This window comes from Chelon labrosus, assembly GCF_963514085.1.
Source record: "Chelon labrosus genome assembly, chromosome: 13".
NCBI lineage: Eukaryota > Metazoa > Chordata > Actinopteri > Mugiliformes > Mugilidae > Chelon > Chelon labrosus.
The window spans coordinates 26,412,092-26,435,225 of record NC_140346.1 but is presented as its reverse complement, the minus strand read 5'-3'; the positions used below and the strand labels follow the sequence as shown (position 1 = coordinate 26,435,225).

The 23,134-nt window shown below is 41.7% G+C and overlaps 1 protein-coding gene across 1 annotated transcript in view; it reads right to left on the bottom strand.

The window, feature by feature from the left end:
• Positions 1-1,247: 1,247 nt before the first annotated feature.
• Positions 1,248-23,134, bottom strand: part of gpr4 (G protein-coupled receptor 4) — a 44,760-nt gene continuing 22,873 nt past the window's right edge. The window contains exons 2-4 of the mRNA XM_084558997.1: positions 8,504-9,296; positions 5,609-5,873; positions 1,248-5,005 (exon numbers count right to left, since the gene is read on the bottom strand). Of these exons, the coding sequence (XP_084415123.1) occupies positions 4,284-5,005; positions 5,609-5,873; positions 8,504-8,632 (1,116 nt within the window). The 5' untranslated portion in view covers positions 8,633-9,296 and the 3' untranslated portion in view covers positions 1,248-4,283. The remainder of the gene's footprint in view (positions 5,006-5,608; positions 5,874-8,503; positions 9,297-23,134) is intronic.

The window sequence follows — 23,134 nt, the reverse complement described above, 5'->3', positions numbered from 1 at the left end:
AGTTGCAGACTTCTAGTTCAAGAAACTAAAACTGTATATAACCGTCCCAAATGGCCAAGGTGAGTGTGGTGCGCTGTTAAACGGGGATGAGGGCATGCATCCTCACATGGTAGTTTCTCCTAGAGTGAAAGTTCAAACCAAAATTAACAAATAAATTAACAAATGGAAGGTGTGAAAGTTAATTTAAGCTCATTACAATTGTCTATATGAGCTAGCAACAATACAGAGACACATTTTGACGGCGTGTAATGTTATTAAATCACAATTACCAAAGATGAATCTGTCTATTGGGGTCAACCAATCAACATTCCTAGAGATTAAATGATAGTCAGATCCTAACACTCTGACTGTCTCTTTACACCAAATATTAGCTGTTAGAAAGCTCAATCAAAACAGATTATGCAGTCAAATAAATTCTATACAGAGTGAGAGCAACACATCAGATGTCAGGCCTATCAGGCACAACATCATGACTACCTTCCTAGTATTGTGCAGATTTCCCTTGTGCCTCTAACAAAAACAGTTGTGACTCATCAGAGAATGGACGTCGGCCTTCTGAGGTTGTCCTGTGGTGTCAGGCTGCATCCTGCTGGGGATGGCTGCTGCCATCAAGGAGTGTCATTGCTATGGGGTGGGGGTGCCTGGTCTGGTCTAGGTGGGTGCTACATGTCTAAGTAACATCCACATGAATGAATGCCAGGTCCAGAAGTTTCCCAGCGGAACAGTGAATTGTCACAAGAAGTTTTAAATGTTGTTTACTTCTCCTATCAGTGGTCATAATGTTGTGGCTGATCGGTGTAACTCTTTCATAACACTACTGACCAATCACTGCGTCTGTCAGATTTTATAAAAAAAACAAACCAAGCCTTTGTCTCGCCAGATTAACCACTATAAAAATGTTGATAATAATCTTTTTGTGCAGGTAAAACTCTGGTAAACACATTAGATCTATAGTGGACATTAACATATAGTTATTAACGTAGAGTTTTGGGTAATCATTTTCACAATTACATACTTTTTTCTCTTCTACAGTAGTACGGCTATAATTTGGATATCTTAAAACTTACGTACTTACTCTCTGTCTGAGCTCTTTTAACCTATGTCACAATAGTTCCACCAATCAACTTTGGGAGCACAGCTTACTACAGTTATGGCAAAAACCACATAAACAATAATAATAATAATAATAAAAAGAAGAAAAGAAATGAAACATTAAAGCACATTAATTTCATGCAATTCAAACGCTGGAAGATGTAAAGTTTCTGATCCATAATTTATTTGACACTGACACTGTTGATGAACAAGTACATATGGTGAAGCCTGGCGGCTCCTCTCTCATCAGACTGACATACAGTTGCACAACTAAACCAATGCTACACAGATAAGGGCGACACCAACGAGCTGAAAGTGTCCAGAAATGTGACTTCACATCATTGCACTGAATTCAGCTTTCATGCCATTAAAATAAAAAAATAATAATAAAACTTAAAAATCGTTGCTGCTGGGATCAGTTCCCCAAACATTTCCCATACTACAGGTGAAACTGAAACATGGACACCTGTGTTAATTCTTCTGAATCACTGGATCGGATTGGAATTCTATTATATAAGCCGTAATACTGCACACGAAGAAATTCCTTTTGTCTTTGCTGTATTTGTTTGAATATAGTGTAAACAGATGCACGTTATTACCTTCAGTCCAATAGTAGAAAAACATGAAACAGCGCAGAAAAGTTGTTTTTTGTTTAAGGCTGGAGATGCTCTGACAGATTACGTTAAGTGTTTATTTTTGTAACTGACATTTAATGTGTACTTCATGTACAGTACTCTGGTGTAGAAGCTGCCATTATGTTGTGAATGCTAAAAAAAACAAAAACGCTTTGTTTGGTCACTTAACTTTGAAAAGGAAGAACTTTCGTGTCAGTTTTACATTGAATCAAGGCAAAAATATGACAAGAAGATTTTTTTCTTTAACAGGTTTTGACGTCTCTCACTTAAAGGGGAACTACTGTTTTTTACAACCTGGACCTTATTTCTGGGATAAAATACGGTCGTTTACTCACCCATATAACTTTTGTGTAATTCAGTTTCCTTCAGGAGATAAGTAGATCCACGTATATCCATATAGTGGGAGTGACTGGGGCACCGAAATGCAGCCTCTGAATAACGCATTATCTGCCGTGAAACTCGTTCATTTCACCAATATTTTGTTATGATACGCTAGTGCTATTCCCTGTTGAGTCCAGAGTTAGCTGTTATCATCATCCGGGGTCTGTAGATTGACCTACAGACCCCAGATGATGTCTTCTGACCTGGATAATGTCATCTCTGAGCGCCGTGCGCACCCGTGACAGTCGGCTTGTTTACCTGTAATTTGGTACTGCTAGTTTTTTACAACATGGCTGAATATTTTTCCGATTCTGAGGTTGTGGACAAACCATAGCAGTCACTCTACATGGATATAGGCTGATCTAATTATCTCCCGAAGGAATACAAATGACACAAAAGTTATATGGGTATAACAGCTATGAGTAAATAACCGTATTTTATGACAGAAATAAGGTCCAGGTTGTAAAAAACAGTAGTTCCCCTTTAACATTAGGACTCCAGAAAGAATATGGCAAACATTGGCAAAATTGTCAGTTACATTTTCATTAAAAATAATTTTTAAAAAAAGCAACATGCTACGAATTTTTAAAAATCAATTTGAAATAAATCATTAAAAAAAAAGTACTGGAGATGGTTTTGTGCATATATCCAGTAAATTATTTCCTCATCACCTTACATGTTTCCCACAAACAATATTAGCGGAGGAATGTACAAATCCTGATTTAGGGAAACCAAATGTTAGATCTGAAGACTGTTGTCTGATAATGAGAGAAAACAACAGCGTATACTGCATTGTTCAGTTTAAGTTAGAAGACTTCTGTGTGCAACAGGAATGTAAACACCATTAGATCAACTAGCCCGTTTAGCATGTCGTCTGGTTTTAGGTTTAGATACGGTCTTAGTAAAGGTCATCACGACTTTTTAGGCAAATAAAAATCCTTCAGCATGCACAACATGTCTCATTAATTACAGGCAAATGTGTGGACTCGCATTTTAAAAAAAATAATAATAAAAATGTGTCTGCTTCACGATGTAGTGGACATTAGTCCAATTTTTTTTTAATGCCGAGAGAAAGCAGTATTACACCAAATCACAGCCAGTACGTAACTTAAATTCATTTGCTGAAAGAAAAATAAAAAATTAAAACATGGCTCACATTATAAAAGAAAGACACTTGCACTCGAAGCCTTCTTGCGGTCACAGTTTGCAAGCTGAGGTAAGGCTTCGTTATTTCCTTCAAAACACACAAACGTAATGACGAAGACATTTCCATCGAGCATTACAAATGTTTCACGCTCCTACTCTTCATTCTCTTATTGCCCTCCTGCTCTTTTTCTTTTTCTTTTTTCCATAACCCAAACTGGGATATCTGCTCTTGGTCCAGTTGGATGTTCATGCAGACTGAAGGCAAAGACTAGTAGCAACACGCAGCCATGCAGGTGGTGGTCTGTTTAAATAATTCCTCTTAAATATTCAAGAGTGTTTTTCTAGGCATCATAAATGATTCCTGGCGCAGAAGAAAAAAATATTCAAGTTCTTCTATAGTTTTTCTCATAAGGTCCATCTGGTCTTTCAGTTTATTGGTCCAACACTTGAGTTTCAATATTTACTGGATGGATTGGCGTGAAATCTGGTACCAAAACTCATGGTCTGCCGAAGCTGGATCCTAAAGATGCTGGTGATCCCCTTACCTTTCATACAGAGCCACTGGGAGGACAAACGTCTTCTTCTAATGACCAAATTGTCGTCCACCTCAGCTAGCGAAACCCGTTAACATGCTAACATTAGCATGCGGTGCAGCTGTGCTGTCAAACTGAGTGGCAATAGGGAACTGGAATGCAAGTAACTCTATATTTAAAGTCACTTTAAAAACTGCATTAGAAAATCAAAGTTAATTTGGTCGCCAAAAGATAAAACCTTTAGATTTAGCCACAGCAGTGAAGCAGTTTCTCCTTTTTCATTCAACAAACTGTTTGCTGTCAAGACAACCATGGCTTCAGACTGTGTGTTTCATCTTCTCCATTGATCTTGTTCGTGTTAACATGCCATCTCGTAGAAGCTTTTACCCCAAACATCTACAGCTGCCAATGGCTTTGGATTTCCTTCTGTCAGGCCAGAAGAAATCTCTGGAGGAGCTTCCTCCTTCCGCTGAGCCGAACTCCTCAGAAGTACAAGTCACTTCCTGACACTGAGGATGGTCATCTGTAGACACTCCTCCTTCAAAGCCACCAGCTCGGTCTTGTAGCTGCTAGTCTTGCCACCATCGGTATACACGCAAGGCTGTTTCTTCGCTGACAGCGGCGTTTCCATGGTTACTGAGCCAGCATTGAGCATGTCGGCGTGCGACGGCGAGGACAAGCCGCGCCTGCAGCAAGCCGCGGACAGTAAAGCTGAGAGGGCTTGGCCGACGTCGTGCCTGGCGCCCTCGTTGACGAAACAGTACAGAATAGGGTCGGCCACGCAGTTCAGGCTGGTCAGCGCCAACGACACGTGGTACGCCGCAAACATGGTCTCCTCTGAGCCGCAGTCACACGGCTTCTTCAGAAACATGACGCTACGCACCAGGAGGAGGATGTGGTACGGGCCAAAGCATAACAAAACGATCAGGATCAAACTCAAAGCCAGCCTCTGAATTTTGGCCTTTTCTTGGCGCTCCGTTGAGACGTTGCAACGCACCGCTACAAGGATCCCTCTGTAGGCCACCAGCATGGCTGTCCATGGAGCAAGGAAGCCAAGAAACGTCCGGTAGAGGTTCATCCCTGCCACCCAGTCCTGCATGGGATACTTTTCAAAGCAGAAAGTGTGGTTGAACCGATCCTGGAAGAGCTCATCATGGAAGAGAGGAGCGGAGTTGGCAACAATCTCAATGATCCACACCACGACACTGACCAGGACAGCTGCAGGAAGGAGGGGAAAGAAGAGGTCAGAGAGGCAACTCCCATTCCTTTAGCTTGAGTCTGATACATTTAAAGAAAACATGAGGTTCTTGGTAATACAGGCATCTAGGTACCATTCATTTCACCAAACAGTAAAGCCTTAACACTGTTTCTTCTGGGCTGAAGACTTCTATCCAAAATGTTTTTTTAAATTTGTTAAAAACAATTTATTCATTCCCTTTATGTTGTATTTTAGTCTGGAGCCTCGTTAAAAAAATGTGTTTGAGGTATATTTTAGTAAAACATATGAAATGATCAGACTTCCTCCTTGTGTTGTTATTTTTAATTTTTCTTACACGGAAATGGTTTTATCTCTACACAATCGATATTTCCTGTTATGTCACTTAATGTAAGCTTTAAAGCCGCACATCTCCTCCACTTTCAGCAAGAGCAGAGTCTGAGAGACTGCTGTAAATATCAAAGGTAATCTCTTAATGATATAAAAACAGGATGGCATGCTGCAGATCATGTGTCAGATTTAAAATGACTTCATCTCTCGTTACGTTTTATTTCCATATTGCTCCATCTGAAGGGTTAAAGCACTCAGAGTCAGGTCCAACGTACCCGTTTTGATTCGTCGAACCTTAGCGAAGCGCATGGGGTACGCCACGGCCAGGTACCTGTCCAGTGATATGCAGCACAGGAAGGCGATGCTGACGTAGATGTTAGTGTAGAAGATGAAGCCGAACAGCTTGCAGCTCTCCTGACCGTGGATCCAGTCATCGTGCTGCAGGAAGTAGTCGATCCACAGAGGGAGGGTGGTAATGTAGAGGAGGTCGGCCACTGACAGATTGATCAGGTAGATGCCCAGCTCATTGCGTTGACGCACCTGGAGGAATGTGGGAAGATGATGGAGGGAGGGATTAAGGGAGTAAAGTAGAGGAAAGCATTAAATAGTTAATGAAAAGATAATAATCTTAACAATGGGTCCTGTATTGTTTTTTTGCAAATCTTTTAAATGTTGAGAGAGAAAGAATAAATTGCAAAAAGAGGTATACTCCGATCTGTCACAACATGACAGGAGAAGTAAATAACATTGACCATCTTGTGACGATTCAATGCTTTGCTGGGAAACATTTGGACCTAGACCATAACTTGGACCTAAAGTAGACACATCACTGCATCTCAAGGACCTAAGTTAGGACAGATATTTTGGAGGCAGGAGTTCAGAGTCTTGCTTGGATCAATGGATTCGAAGTGCAGAGTGCTAACCCTAGGAGTGAAGCTGATGACTCTCTGTAGTGCTCTTAACGCTACCAAGCACTCAGAAGCGGTTGATTTTACAGTAATGCACCTCTGACACAACACTCTCAGCACAACAACACTGAGAGTCGACACAAAGTAAATTACGCAAAGTCTAAAACGCGGCCCTGATGCCGGGACGGAAGATAAACAACGATCTAACACTGAAATACTGCTCACTTTTAATGACATGTGTTGAAAAATATGAGTCAGTGAACTCGACCGAATGAAAAGTCAATAACAATTCCTCTTTCCGTTGCCAAAGCAAACTGACAGTCTGTGGGAAACGTTGGAAATGTTTGACGCTGTATGGGAAAATATCCCAAGGGCCGTGCTGACTGTGTCTAGCAGGCAGCGTTGGACATGTTACTGAGGAAATGTAATGTAACTGACAGACATCATTCTCCACTAATGCATGCTCCCCTTAGGTAAACTTGGTCTGTTGGTTTTATGGAGTGCTTGTTGTTTTTCAGTGGAGATGTGGGTCTGCGCCAAAAAGCAAACCAAAAACTAAAATGTCTTCAAGGTGAAACTCAGCAGAATCCCTAATCTGAATCTGTGCTGACTTCATCAAGTCTAAGAACAAAAACGTATAAGACTGACATTGGAATGATTAATATTCCTGATACCTGAAGTGCCTCAGTACCAAAGAAGAAGACAATGCAGCTTTCAACATCTAACATGACATGTTCGGAGTCTAGGTTGAAAATAATTTTTTACCTTGAAGCTTGTGGACGGATGCAGACACCATATTCCATTTATACTACAATTTCAGGGTATGCATTTGCTCCACATACATCAACTACAAGTGCTGAAAACCACATGAACCCACACTTTCCCTGGCTCGTTTATGTGTATGTGGATGTACACGATTGGTTAAGCCTGATGCCACATGACCAAGCCCACCTTGCAGGTGCCCCTATTGGCTTATATGTATATGTGCATGTAAGTGACTGGTTGTTTCCATTCCTGTTCACGTCCTATGTCCTTTCCAGTGTGTTTCTTGTTGACCCTGATGAAGGTACCATGGCGACGCAGAACGCAAGAGCTGTGATTGGTCCGCCTGGTAGTAGCATATTTACGCTTTAGTATTTCTGGCTGCTTCTCCATCTCTGCAATTTTCTGATTGATTGTTTGGGATCAATGAAGATGGAACACAGAGGAAAGGTTAACTGAGGAGGTTCGGAGATACAAACGTTTGTATGACTCGTCTTTGGCGATATGTCGGCAAAATTTCGGCGGACGTTTCAGTTGGTGTTGTTGAAAGTGAAGCAGAAAGTAGTTGAGGTTCCACAGTACTATAAAAGCGCCTTTAAGGCTCATTTAAGGTACTGCGGGACATAGATGCCGTAACCTACACACATAGCCTAGGCTATGCTCGTCAGTCTGGCCTGCTCTGTAAAAACAAACACTAGTCGGCGTTGTGTCTTTTTTGCCAGTCAGGTAAATTTTTGTTTCTACTTCCTGCTTCACTTTCAACTGAAAATTTTGCCGAAATCTTGCAGAAGACGAGTCATACAAATGTTTTTATCTCCGAACTTCCTCGGTTAACCTTTCCTCGATGTGTTCCATCTTTATTGAACTAAAACAATCAATTCGAAAACTGTGGAGATGGAGAAGCAGCCGGAAATACTAAAGTGGAAACACACTACTACCAAGAAGACCAATCACAGCTCTTGTGGTCTGCGTCGTCGTGCAGCTAAGTTACATTTCTGGGGAGGTGCACGTCAGGCTATGGCATTAGGGCCTGCGTAGGGTCTGGGCTGTCGCAACAGCTAGGGCGTCAGATTGACGCAGAAGCCCACACATCGACCTTTCTATAATTTCTTTTCTTCCTCCCTGCAACTTGGTAGCGAGTGAAGTCGTGCCAGAAATACAACTTTTTCCACAACTACCAAAAGCTATCCAAAGAGTTTGATGAATTGCCTCTCTTATCAAACACAAAAAAGCACAGTGCTGTACCCCTTGTTGATGTTTCTGAAGGCTTGTAGCTTTTTTAACTGCAGCAGTAAAGTACATCAGCTACTTACAGAGTGTGGTGTGAAACTTCCTGACATGCACCCAAAAGATATATCCCAAACAAGCGTTCACAGACTTTGGGCTGACCACGTATACCCTTGCAGATTCGGGCAGATAACGACATTTAATCCATGCAAACACACCTATGTTGAAATCCTGAATTGTCCTTACAGCTGTGTATTAGTGTGTCCGACTCACCTGCATGTAGGCAGCCCACAGGGCCATGCAGTTAGTGGGCAGCCCCAGAACGATGACTATGATGTAGAGCGTGGGCTGGAAGAACTGATCCACCTTACTGTCCACATCACAGAAGGAGATGTTGCACATTGTCCTGTGTGAGACTCTCTGAGTGTGCGTCCGTGTGTGTGTGTGTGTGTGTGTGTGTGCAGGCGTGGGATGTGTGTTCTGCTACTCTCAGCTCTGTGTTTTTCCCTCCTGTAGTTTCACCATATTCCAGCTCCAGCAGTTTGACGGTGACCTGCTGACTCTGGCGTCTTGCTCAGCTACCACACGGCCGTCCGACGGGGTGCGACAGAAGAAAACAGGGCCATTATTTCCAGGGTATTTCATGATTCCTGCTCCTTAACACACTGTCCTTCTCACCCAGAAGCCTCAACATGCCATAATCCTCTCTCATGCTCCCCCTTGTTCCTCGGTGTGGAGTAAAAGACGAGAAGAAAGGAAGGAGCGGGGAATAAAATGTGGTGAAATGAAAAGCTGCCTTATCGACGCCTTGCCAGGCCTCCTGCACTTGGACAAGACCTCATCAATCTTTTAAGAGATTAGAAGTCTGCCAGGTCTGTGAAAGGGATGAGGCTGAACATCGGTGTGTGTGTGTGTGTGTATATGTGTGTGTGTGGTTGCGTGTCAAGGTCCCGATGACACAGAAAAACTCCTCTGGGATACTTGCATTAAAACACATAAATGACATTAGAGAGCTTCAGCACTCTGGCGGTGACAGGCCATCCTTTCACTGTGAACTCCTGAATATCTGTAAGAGAGAGACACAGAGGAAGAGAGTTAGTATTCATTTATAATGCTTTAAGATTAAAACATCCCAAAAACTGCCTTATTTACTTTGCTTAATGTATCATAAAACTGATAAAACTATTAAACTGACAAATAAGGACGTGTTCAGTCCTGAAAAACACTCAAACGCTAGGGGTAAAAATGTAAGAAATTATAAACAGAAATTCAGATTTAATCAAAAAATGCAACAGAGCTGCTTCGAGCTTCTCAATCAAACCATAGACCATTAGATCGCTCTGTCTTGTGCATCATTTTATGCATATTATGCTGACAGTTTTGGTATCTTGTTGAAATGTGTGGCTGCACAGCATTAGTTTGTAATGACTGTTGCTAAGTCTTCAACTAAACATTATGCTGTTTGTGCAGTAATTTACATTCTCCAGTTCCCGTACTGGTCAGGAACGCAGAAAGCATACTTTCTGCTTAAATCACAGGAATACAACTTTGTGTTTCAGGCTGATTTTATGGGTTTATTTGCTGTTTTTAGGAAGAAAAGACATAGCATGATACAGACAAGGCTGATGGAGATGGAAAAAAAGAGGAACAGGCAGAAACAAGTACAGTGAGGCAGCAGGAATTTATCTGGGTGACATTCATACAGAGACTCTAACAACTGGTATCATAACAAAGAACACGCTGACACTCTGCACAGGCACAGGAAGACCTTGCATCGTGAGCAGACAGAGTCCAGGACATATGATAAACATTATGTAAGCTTTCATAAAAACACAACCTCAATATTCAGGTATAGTAGAGAGAGATCACTTAAGTTCAGCGTCTGTTTTTACATCTTGCATCGGTTCCATTTTTATTTTTTTTTGCATGTGATTAATATGAGTCCGAGTTTGCTTTCAGTCACTTAAACACTGGCTTCCTGCAGAATTTATGTACATTTCCTCTTCATTCCTCTTAGTAAATGTGAAGGTTTTTCAGTCTGAAGAGCCAACTGGATGTTCAGGGAAATGTTTCGGTCTATAACGCAACAGAAGCTGCATTTGTTTTTTTGTGTTTTATCATCGTAAAGCTGCATTGCAGGACATTTGCATATAATTAAATATCCATTGCATTCTAAACCTTGGCAAACAAGTTCATGCAATGCTGATAAAGGTCTGTGGTGATATTCTCGTGCTGGTGCACCAATAGTGATGTGTTTATGTGTGTTTTAAGATGGGACAGAGCACACCAACACAGACAGAAAAGCCTACTGCAACTAGGAGGAAGGCGGAGCCAATGGAGAAACAATGGTCATGAATGTAACCAAGGTTCTATGAATTCAGGCTCAGAATCTAAAAAGTTTCTGGAAAGGTTTCTGACGCTTGACCTAAAAAAACAAATGCAGGGAATGCTGAGGGAATGCAGATTACATGCATGCATCCAGAGCAGGAGTCAACAGTGTGATTGTGTGATTACTCTTACTAGGAGACAAAAGTGCTGTACTATGGCTTTAACTATGGTTAAAAAAAAAATTGTTGGCATTGACAGAATGTCTTTCACAGAAGGGCATTTTGAAAAACACACAGGATCGCCAGGCTGAGTTCATACTGTCTGGTAGAAGGTCAATATAAGAAATCTACATCCTCTGGGGCTTAAACTGTAATGTGTCCATTATATTTTTGTATAAAATCAGGAATCTTGTCAAGTTCCTCTGGGAACCAGGAACATATCCCAAACTCCCCACAAACTCACTTATCCTTGATAACTAAGAAGCAGGTTAGCTCCTTTCTGAAGAAATTAAAAATGCATGCCAAGTTCAGTTCCTGGTTAAAAGTCCACGAAGAAACATCAGGGGTGTCCATAAAATATTTAACAGTTTAAGGATTTGCGAAGGAAACGGCTTTAGTGACAGATAATGCCAGTTACGTCATGGTGTGGACAGAGATTTTGGATGGAGATGAGTGTAGACATTTCACCAGTAATCTTTGTTGGGTAAACATCCGTTCTGATAAGGTCAACCACTCTAATCTGTTGTCTCCACCACGACACAGGGTGGTTCATTTGGTTGATTGTCTTTATACGTACAGTATGTGTCGTGTTGGAATTGAATTGTCTTGTTTTTGCTTTAAATCCCTTAAAGCTCCACCGGTGGGATTCCACAACAGTGTCACAGTTGACTGTGAAAACGTTTTGTTTTCAGTCTCCAGTGAGGCTTCACTCCTTTTCCGTATAAGGACAATAATTTTTGCTTTCGGTTGATGTTGTTGATTCCAAAGCGGAGAAACTCCGTCCAACAGCTCTGGTGCAAGTAAACGTTTGACTTAGATTGTGACATTAGGGTCTGTGAAGGTTCTCAGACTTGTTTCTTTCTGGTTTCGATTAGTAAACTGAATTTAAAAAACCTCATTTTCACTTTAAAATGCATAACTGCTGCAGAGGTAAACTGATGTAAAGAGGAAACTGTTCATTTCACTTACAGTAAATTATGAGGTGTTGGTCTTGTCTTGTCCAGATGTAATACAGTACATTTTAGGGAAACACACAGATACTAAAGATACAGCTGAATCAGTAGTCAATTCAGAAAAAGGAATCCAACCGTGACCCTTTGTGGCCGCCATACAGTTTAACAAGTGGAGGAAGTAATCAGATTCTTTACGATTAGGCTCAAAATAAAAAATATTTTCCACTGTAGGTCAAAGTCGTGCATGAAGTGTATTGGAGATACTATAGCAGAAGTAACAGGGCTTTTAGTGACAGTAAACAACCGTTTTGGAAAGGAAAGACAAAATGAAGCATGAATGAAATGACAGACAAAAGCTTTTAAAAATTAAAAAGATGGAAGGAAAGGAAAAAGAAGATATAGTTAAAAGGTGAATGGAAATAAAGTCATTTAATGTTTTTAACCACTACATCTCTCAAACACCGTTGGAGCTGCCTAGAATTATTTGTCCTTCATGCTGCAGTCACAGTGCTCGACAATCAAAGAGCTGCGATCACATCTGTCACCACGAGCACCGCAGCGAGTCTTCACTTCCTCATTAGATAACACAGCGGGGCTACATGCCAGTGACAAGCCACTGCCAGCCAACCTTATCGCTTCTTAAACTCTGCTCTCAGCGTGTGGAGGGGCGGAAGGCATTCTGGCCTCACGTCAAACTGCTTTCTGACTGAGTTAAAACCACATCAGACTAAAGCGTGACTACAGCGGAGGAGCTGGCTGGAGTATCGTGTCTGGCTAAGCGGCACTTTGTCTGGCCTCATTTACCTAAGCATTATGACTAACTCAAAGTGACATGGGTTTGGTTCCCAGTGTGCAACAAGTTATCACTCGTGTTATCTTTGTCCGCCCCATTGCAAGAAATGTGGTTTGTTCTGTCAATTCCAGATATTAATCACGCTGCGTTTGCATGCGATGGGAACACACTCAGGCCTCTGCAGATGTTTGTCTTTCTGGGAGGTTTCTTGATGCTGCCTGTTTCTGACACACAGCTGAACAGAGTCAGGACAGTGCTCTACTATCCACCTGTTACACGCCTGCAGAGCTCAGTGGCTGTACAGACTCTCTCGGACTAAAGAAGACGTCAGCATTAATTGAACTGGATAAATAGTTTCTAGTTGTATTGTTGCTGCTGCTCTTTTAATTGCTCAGATGATTTCCTTATCTTCCCTGTCAACATGCATTACAAGAATGTGTGCTGACTCCACACAGAGGTTTCACATTATTCCACTGATGGACAGAAACAAATGCACAGAGAAAAAAAGTGTTTTATGAAGAAGACGATGCTTTCAACACACCAAGAGAGACAGAGTCCCGTCCCGTGGACCACCTTGGATGCACAATGTACAGTAATAGCAGAGAGAAATAATAGTTTGATGTCATTCATTATATTTTGTCTAACCAAGATTGAACAGATTGAGAAAACAAGATCTCAACCAGTATTGTTTTTTTTTTTTTTTGTACCAATCTGTAAATGTTTATTTCTGCCTAAAGTTGGAACCAGCCTCAAATGGTAGTTTCACACAAAACTATATGGTACTTTACTATTTTTACATCAAACTATGACTTTCCTAGTCTGGAGTAACCAGATTTAGTTCTTATCAGAATATGAGTTTCATTATGGGGCTCTGTATTTACAATACAGCCTTAACCTTTGTCCCCAAGAAGTTTTAGCCCCATTCACAACTTGAGACTGGAGCCTCTGACTAGTAATGGGTCGTAGAGCAACAGTCCCCCCCTCAACGACAGGTAAGTATCTAGTCGTTAATGGACACCAATCGTGCCAGTTGCTGGTCGTTAACAGAAACAAGTCAAGTAAGTTTCTGATGGGTTACACCCACAGATGTTCCTATTTAAACCTCAACTCCCCACCAGTCCAATAGAACTGAAGAAGATACTTGGATGAGTGTCGAAACGTCTTCTCTAAAACCTCTACAAGTCCAGTTGCCTTTGTTTAACTTTTTTTGGATACATTATGGGGCGTGTTTCAACTGATACAGATAAAACAAAAAGACTCTACGCCCAACTAGATCGTCCTCCAACACATCAGAGCCATTTTGTTACAAACACCATCCACTCCACAGCTCTCAGATGACGTATACGACTACATTTCTCTTACTCTTCTGTCCATCCCCTCATAAAGCCATCTCAAACGATTTGATCGGTCCAGCAAATCTTTGCACGGGACAGTCTAGCTACTCCTGACGAACTTTTTGATGCAAATACTTCTGCCTCCAGGCATAGAGGAACTTGGCCTCTCTATGCCAATTGTTTCAGTGAGCAACAGTGAATGTAAACTAAAACGTTTGTTAGTGTTTAGAGGAGAAACTCCAGAACCTCTCCAATAAATCATATGAGATCACCAAACACACAAATGAAAAAAGTACCTTTATTATTTTACAACTTCCCCTGCACTTCTAACAGAGTTTCAAAATCTAATACGTTAGATTTGTTGCCAAAGATCCTTTATTGCAACCATTGCCTACGATGGCCTAACAGCTTTATCGTCACCTTAAACATCAACACCTCAGAACGTATACCCACACTGAAGGCATGGATCATCCTCACTCTTGTCACAGTGCCTCCATACAGATCCTTGCTGCAGGGCTGGGACTTCTTCATGCTTCAGTCAATTTAAACCTACGCATCCGTTCTACAGTGTGTGTGCTTTGAAGGCTTAGTTCCTGCCAGCAGTGTTCACCAGAAACCAAAACCTTCAGGGTGACAGTGTGCTTCATGGAAGAAGCTCAAATTTAGATTTCTCTGTTAAAGTATGGAAATTTGCAGATGAGGACGAAGCTTCGCCTTCATCTTAGTTCAACAGTTTTAACGCGGTAACACTGTCCCACGGTAGATGCCGTAACCTACGTGCATAACCTACGTACATAGCCTATGCTGGTGCAAGTCATTTATGCTCATCAGTCTGGCTCACTCTATGAAAACGCTGAAATTTCATTGAAGACGAGTCATAGAAATGTTTGTATCTCAGCCTCCTCATTTAACCTTTCCTCTGTGTGTTCCATCTTCATTGATCCAAATAAATCAATTAGAAAATTGGCGAAGATGGAGAAGCAGCCGGAAATACTACAGCGGAAACACGCTACTATCCAGTGGACCAGTCACAGCTCTTGCAGTCTGCGTCGCCACGGCGCCTAGTTTCATTTCATAGCTATGGCGTCAACTTACACAGTGTGTCAGATAGAGTTGACTTGCAGAACGTGTAACATTTTACACATGGATCTTAATTACAGACTTTTTTTTCTTTAATTTTCTTGTCTTTTATTCTTTTCCGCGAGTCCCATTGTGCAGTCTTGGATTTATTAAAGTGTTTATTTGCACAAGATGTTCTGTATCCTTATGTAAAACATGTGAAAATGCGGTTCAAAGAAAGAGTTCTGCAGAGACGTGACGTGACTGAAGGTTGGAGGCCACAGGTCACAGCTGGAAAGAGGCTCAAGAGGTTTATTAGTAATTAGGAATTTGCAAAGTGTGTGCGTGCATGTGTGTGTGTGTGTGTATGTACAATGAAGGCCTCTATCAACCCGTTCTCCGCTGTCGGGGGCAACAACGTCTGATCTGCTGCCAGAGGAGATTAGGTCAAGGCAGGCGTACATGCTGGTAGTAACGCACACACACACGGTCATGTTTCCATCACTTCAGAGGACACTACAGTGACTTGTGACCCTAAACCTGAGCCCCTAACCTCAATCTAAACCAACCTTAACATTTTACCAAGCCTTCATCCTTAGATTTGAGATTTATGTGATGTGGGGTTACTTTCTGTCCCCAAAATGAAATCAAATCCTCGCAATGTGATGGTAGAAACAGATTTACATGCCTACATGAAGCAAATGACTCTGTTGTGGGACTGGATATGATGGATCTTTATTGTTTCTCGTGCCGTTTCCCTACAACACTCCCTCGTTATTGTTCACACTTCTTGCTCTCATGGTCTTTGTCCGTCTAACTTGTCCACGCTAAAATTCTTGGAGTAACAATAAACAGGATAATACGGAGATATGGCGCTCAAGCCAAACAGCCAGAGATACTTGGACAGCATTTTGAAAGTATAGCGTGTCATGCTCTCTTTTAAGACACCATCAGACTGAGCTAAGATTTCAGAACAGTTCCTGTTGATAAAATCATCATGTTATTCTGGAGACCACTGGGTCAGTTCTGTATTGTAGGCGTTCGGTAGTCTGAGCCAAATTTTCTGATGTGAGATATCAACAAGACTCCACAGTGTGACAATAAAACTTTTCAAGAACTTGCAGGAGTTCTTAAAAAAAGTTCTAGTAAAACTGCAAACGTATCGTTAGCTGATCCTTTTGTTGGAAATTCTCCCGTGCGTTGCTGATCTTTACATAAAGGAGTGTCATTTTAAAGAGAGGAGAGCATAATGCATGTCATTAGGAATCCAAAACATTTAATAAGTAATATTCAGATCAGCTGCATGTCCCTGTAATTGGTTTTGTAAATTGTTCTGTCTGTGCAGGAACCCTTGAGACTGTGGAGCCAAGAGGGAAGACGACACAAACAAGGACCTGACCCGTATCTTAGAAAACGGAATCACCGGGGTCAGTTAGACTGCCTCTCTGTGTGTGTGTGTGTGCACTTGTACAGTTATCTGTCTGAGGACCAGAGTTTTACACCATTGGAGTGAGGACATTTCTGAAAATTCAGGACATTTTGGCCGGTCCTTACTTCTTTACAAGAGTGTTAAGACTTTGTTTTAGGGTGAAGGTTACAATTAGGTTATGGTAATGGTAAGGGGCTAGGGAATGCATTATGCAATGAATGTCCTCACTATGATAGCTGTACAAACGCGCGCGCGTGTGTGTGTGTGTGTGTGTGTGTGTGTGTGTGTGTGTGTGTCTGTGTGTGTGTGTCTGTGTGTTTCCGACCTTCAGAGCGAAGACATTTGAGGAACGTGAGCTCTCGTTTTTCCACCTGTTTCAAGGTTAACTCAGGTTGATTCTGGTTCATTTTATCAACATCAGTCTGCCTTTATCTCAATCTGCTCTGATAATAATATTACACAAACCTAAGTACCGGCTTAAGTGTGGAAACACGATGACTTTGACAAAGCAAAGTCCAAGAATAGCGTCTGAGCAGATGATTTACTTCTTCTCCTTCTTTTTGGAGGTAGTGCTATCCAAATATTTGTATAAAACCTGTTTTATCGACCTGTGTCTCTTCCCCTGATTCTTCCTTTTGGCGTTGTCATAATTTCTCAAACTCGGGAGCAGCTGTTGAAAACCAGATCACGTATTCTTTTCAGGTTTTATTTAGGTGTTAAACTAGGGCTACGTTTAGGCAGCGGGGACTCTGAGGTGTAGAAACCTGTGGCAGCGACAGTGGCAGTAACCTCGTGGCCGTTTGCCAAACGTTCCTGTTGACGGTCAAACAGTGGAAGCAGGAAGGCGGTAATGCTACACTATTAAACATGTCAACACATCTCTGGCACTTAACAAAACAACTCACACCCACTAACAAGATCCCACTACTGCCAGCATTCAGATCTCAAACCACAGGAAGCAGGTATGAGCAACACTACAGCCAGGTACCTGCGCAACATTTACAATAGACACAGAGTTCCCAGAAGAGTCACATCTGTTTTCTTATTACAATCCATGAACAGCTCAGTTCAGAGGATGTTTGATTTATCAAAGCTGTTGATCACATTATTATTATTTTCAGCTTTGTAGCTCATTACTAGTGTCAGTGGCATTTGAGAGTCGAACCCAACGCCACATCTTCATTTTCTGTCGCTCAAGCTACAGACCCCAACTACAACTCAAACATTTTCTTTGCTATATTTATCTAAACACAAACGGTCTAAAAACAAATAAACGGGACACGAGTTAATGTCTAGTTTATTCGACGTGAACGGCTGTGATAAAATCCTTACTCTCCCTTTGAGTTTTCAAAGTCACTTTCCAGCTGCGTGAGAAACAACGAGGGTCGGAGAGTCTGAGCTGCAGCCAAGTTGTCGCAAGACAAACGGACATCTGAGGTCGGCTGGGTCAACATGGATCCTTGCCCTGCTCAGTGTCGGCCCACCCATGTTCCTGTGTTCCTGACCCCAACTTCCCATCATTTATAAAGATTATGACTCTGTGTTTTTTTTTTTTTTCTTCTGGTATGCGCTCAGGTTCAGTAAGTTCATGATTATCTTTCGTGCACTGTGTTCTCAGCCTTTAACACCTGATCACCCTATTGATCAGTCCACAGACTAATCTCATTATTGATGATTTGTCAATGAAATAACAAGACCACAGAAAAATTAAAAAGTCAGAACAAATACTTTTTTTCATTCACCACCTTCAGAGTATTTATTTTTTGTCTGAGCGGCCTCATCGGAAAAGGCAAGCATCACATTTATAGAACTCCGCTATTTATGCAATAAGTGACACAAATGTCTACAAACAACGACATGAGGGCTTTCTGGTGCTCTGTAATTAGATACATGTGCTGTAATGGAGAAAATGAAAATGCTTTAACTGTAAACATGAATTTATGGTGGTTTCTCAGTACATCCTCTTTCTGAATTAAATCAGTTAAGAAGCCACTGGGATGCAGTTTTCTGTCCGTTGTCACGATAACTTCCCCTTCCTGCGTCCAGTTATACGCATTGATCATACACACTGATAATGCAAGCATACACTGATCAGGCATAACATTATGACCATCTTCCTAATATTGTGTAAGTCTCCCTTGTGCCTCCAAAACAGTAGTGCCTCATCAGAGAATGGACATGGGCCTTCTGAGTAATATACAAATGCTACCCATTTTCTAAAACTCTGGGAAAGAGAACGCTATGAAAATTTTAGGCTACAATTTCAACTTATGTTCAGATAATTAAACGCTCTCTTGTTCAGTACATGCATGGCCGCTCCCTCACGGGAAACTATTCAAACATGTCTACCTATGATTGCAGCGTTCCTCTGAGATCAGCAGAGACCTTCTGTCACAGAAAATGTTATTTCATCGCAAGCTATTAATAATCAGGACGGTGAGGTTGATTTCACCAGCTCCTCCTCCGGGGACTCGAACTGGCAACCTCTATTTACAAGCATGCCTTGCAATCAGACCGACGGGCATCTTTTCAAAAGGATGAAAGCAAAAAGATCTACTGGGAAACATTGGAGAAGGAATCTGAACATCTAGGGGGAACAGAAAGAGGTTTTTGTACAGAAACAAAGAGCGAGAGCCACTCCTAAAGCGTCGTATTTCCATCTTACTAACTGTTTTGGAGGCACAAGGGAGACCTACACAATATTAGGAAGGTGGTCATAATGTTATGCCTGATCACTGTAAATCTGTGGTAAAAATGTGGGTGAATGCTCTCCTCATTAGAAAAATGTTGTGCAAATAATTATATAACAGAACTGTGCAGAAAACTGAGGTTGTTGTGCAGAAGCTGCAGAACCACTGAGACGGCGTGGGGGGGGGGGGGGGGGGGGGAATTAGCTCTTGAGGAGATAATGTGCCGTTTTGCTCCTCGCGGTCTACGGATAAGTTGGCAGCGTACAACAGGGACAGTCTGACTAATGGAGGAGGAGTGTGGAGGTGGCTGTTAGCTTCGGCAGCCAGACACCAACAGATGGATTCTGCTGCCTCCACAGCTCTCACTGATGATCAACGCTCAGATGGTTTGGAGGGTAAATTCCCTTCAGTGTTTGTTCTGTGTTTATCAGCCTCAAGCTGGATGATAATCACATTGGAACCAGCCATGTGTACTGTAGATACACACAACGGAAAATACTGAATTATTATTATTTTTTTCTCACCACTGAAATGAATGGGATCTATTTTTTGCTCGCTCTGCTCTGTGGGGGCGCAAAAGCTGAAACGAAAAACGAATGAGTTTTGCTGTGGGCACTTTTTTTTGTGGAAAAAGAACATTTGAAGTAGCACCCTGTCTACAGAAGAGGCCTTTTTAGCCACCAAATCACATACAGCTTCACACCGAATCATGTTCCACTTTTGTTTTCTATACTTCACTCCAACCCAAAGGGACCTTAGATTTAAAGCCCATGTTGGTTCTTAGCTTCAGTGAATGTAAAAACATTTCCGACAGTGAACACAGCAGTTGTGCGGCTGAACAGCTCCAATGTAAACACTAACAGGGTCTGCAGCTGCTGCCATTGTGTTCATTGAGTTACTCCGTACCATATCGAATACATCTGAACCAGGACGCCTTACCAATTGTCTGTCCCTGTGAAATTTGAGGAGTGTCTGTCACCGCTAAGTAGGATTGCATAGAGTTTTATCTGCCTCTATTTCTATTTAGGTAATAATCTCAATTAAATATGGAATGATTAATGTTTTAGCTTGCATCATGCTGCATCCTGTGCAGCCTGTGCCCTCAGGTCCCCTATGAACACTGCAGTAAAACACTGAAAGTTCCCAGTTTATGGGTCCAATAAAATCTTCACGTCATAGTCTGTCTCCGGGTGTTCACTGTGTCCTGTGAAATATACCAGATGATGCCACAAATACCAGAAGAATAGGAGCACTAAAATGTGAACAAAAGCAAATACGCAGAGGACCTACAAAGGTTTTCTGGGTCAAAGCTGATTTGGAGTCACTTTGTTGGGAACTGAATACTCCCTGGCAGAAAATCTGACGGGTCAGTCACATTATTTTGGCAGCAACGGACAGAAAAATAAAAGCGACATAGTCATACGTGTCATCTGAGCGCCATCGAGTTGACTCTGTTCACAACAAAATGGTTCTGATTGGTTTTATGACTATTCAATAGAGATATTTTTGAGTTGAAACACATCTCATAATGAAATCCAAACTGCTAAACCAGGCAAACAGGACACACCATCATTATTGACATCCATCAGCTGGGCCCTCGTGTTGTTGAAATGCAGAAAGACAAAACAGAAAGCAAAATTTTTTTGCAATAATAGCATTTTTTCTACATTTAGCAATTTATTTCTAAATTAGCTGTTCATTTACACCCCCAACATAGTCTCTAGGACACAGGTGTCAAACATACAGCTTGCGGGCCAAAAGTGGTCCATCAGAGGTTGTAATCTGGCCCACAGCATGAATTTGCAAAGTGCGAAAATTACATAGAGGACTGCTTTTTTTTTTTTTTTTTTTTAATGAAAATAACTGCTGTCGCTAATTTTTCCATTGTTTTAGAAAGATAAGTAGACAGAACACAACACCAAGACTGAACAGCTGACAGCAATGTGCCCAAATTGAACTTATTTTTCTTGAAGGATAGTTTATTAAATATACACATTCTCCCAAGTTGCTTATTCTTCTTTGCACCAAAACAAAAAATCTGGAGTTGCCGTTACTCATAGGTTATTAGGCAAACTGGGCTGTATGTGTCCTCACCGACTGCCCAGACTGTTTCTCCATTACAATCCAGTTTGAGAAATTTGATAGTTCCCCTTCTGAGTTTTTACCTTGCAATCAAACTAACAGCAGCTATGGCCGACGCGCAGGAGAGAAAGGAACAACTGATGTATGTTTGATGAACAAGCAGCAAAGATCCTTTCTGTGCATTATCATTAAAAAAACAATAACTTTCCATACGACACAAGACTCTCCATGGTATATTTTACCACCGTTTTCACACGGTCCTTTCCTTTGTGGACCACCCTGATGGCCCCCGTCTTGTTTGTAATGAGATATGCGTGACTATTATGAAGCAGTAAACCAACAATATACAGCATGTACAGTAGCTGTAGTTTATGGGAAATATCCGTGTACACATTAGATGATGATACAAGCTTTTCACTTTTTACCAACCTCAAGTTTAACACATTTAACAGCCCTAGCCGTAAAGATAAGAGATGAGACTACATAAGATAAGATGTCCGTGATGGAAATACTGAGCTGAACAAAAATAAATACAGTGGTGAATAAAGGAAAAGTATGTAGTCAAGTATCTGCAGAATCGCATTACTAGGAACAGTGAGTGGGTCACACCCACCTAGCGTGTATTTCATGTTTTTATCCAGGAGCGCTCGTGATTGCAGACACATCTGCAACAACACTTGGGGCTGCATCTCCTGTCCTCACGGCTGTGAGTTTTGAGGCTGGTGTCCCAGAGGGGCCCCGACTGTCACAATGAGTCATAAACAGGAGGGAGGACAGTTCAGTGTCAGCTCCCATAAGTGTGGTGGGAAAAGCCCCAGCGTCATCCAGACGAACCACGCAACAATAAACACAGCCGGGCCGGAGGAGAGGAGAGGAGGAGGTGGTTTGTTGAGAGCGTCTTGACTGTATCAGCTAGTGCAGACACAGTGACTGGGTCAAGTTGAACTGAGTATTTACTCTGGGTGTTTGTGTGTACACTTTTGTACGTTGTGAGGTCACATATCGGTACGGGACAGAGAGAGGACATTTTAGCTAAGTGGGGACATTCTGTCCAGTAGTTATTTCTTGAATGGGGCCAGGGGTCAAGACTTGCTTTGGATTACATGTTAGGAGGTTTACGCAAATTGTCTTATTTACTTCTGTAATTAATGAGGAGATTAATAACAAAGTGGGATCTCTTCTCTGCCAGCTTGGAGCTCTGCGTGTCAGGGTAAAGTTAATGCAGAAGCATTAATACGTCAAGATCACGCATAAACAAGGCCACGCTAAAGACATGAGATGACCACAGCAGGGCTTCTGTGTACATTTCGTACGAGAAAACTAGCTTAATGTATCTTTATCCAGCTGCAGGAATCAACCTGCTACGAGTCTAAAGATTTAAAATTGAACGGTAGAAAAAAAAATGAGTCCAAATCTGAGTTACCGACTGTATAACAATGCTAACAGGAGAAACAGCTGGAGAAGGATAACTGTCCTGGTTAGAAAGAGGAAGGCAAACAGGAAGCTTGAGTTAAAAAGAGAACGTATGTCATATTCATTAATCAGAGCTGAGGAGAGAAAAACGGGATGTAGAAAGAGGATGAGGGGCCAAAAGAAGAGGAAGGACGAGCGGCTATAATGAGAACAAGGTGGAGGAGGAGGAGGAGGACAAAAGTAATAAGAAAACAAAAGTGGGAAAAATGGAGAAATGAAGATTGATGAGGGTAGATTGAGGATAAGGAGGATGGAGACAGGGACCGTTGCAGTCAGCAAACAACAAGGTAACCTGAGACTTGTTTACACTCGACATGATCCACGGAGGACGAGGAAATAAAGTGCACACAGTAAATAACGGGAAGCGTGGAGTTTCACAGTGAGCGTTTACGTTTGTCAGAGAAAATTCATGCAAATGAATATCAAGTGAGACATTGCAAACCTTCCCCACCCAACGTATTTGAATGTCATCATTTAAAAAACAACAACAAGATACATCTCAGTGTCACGTTTCAACAGAATAATAAACAACACAGCGCAGAGAC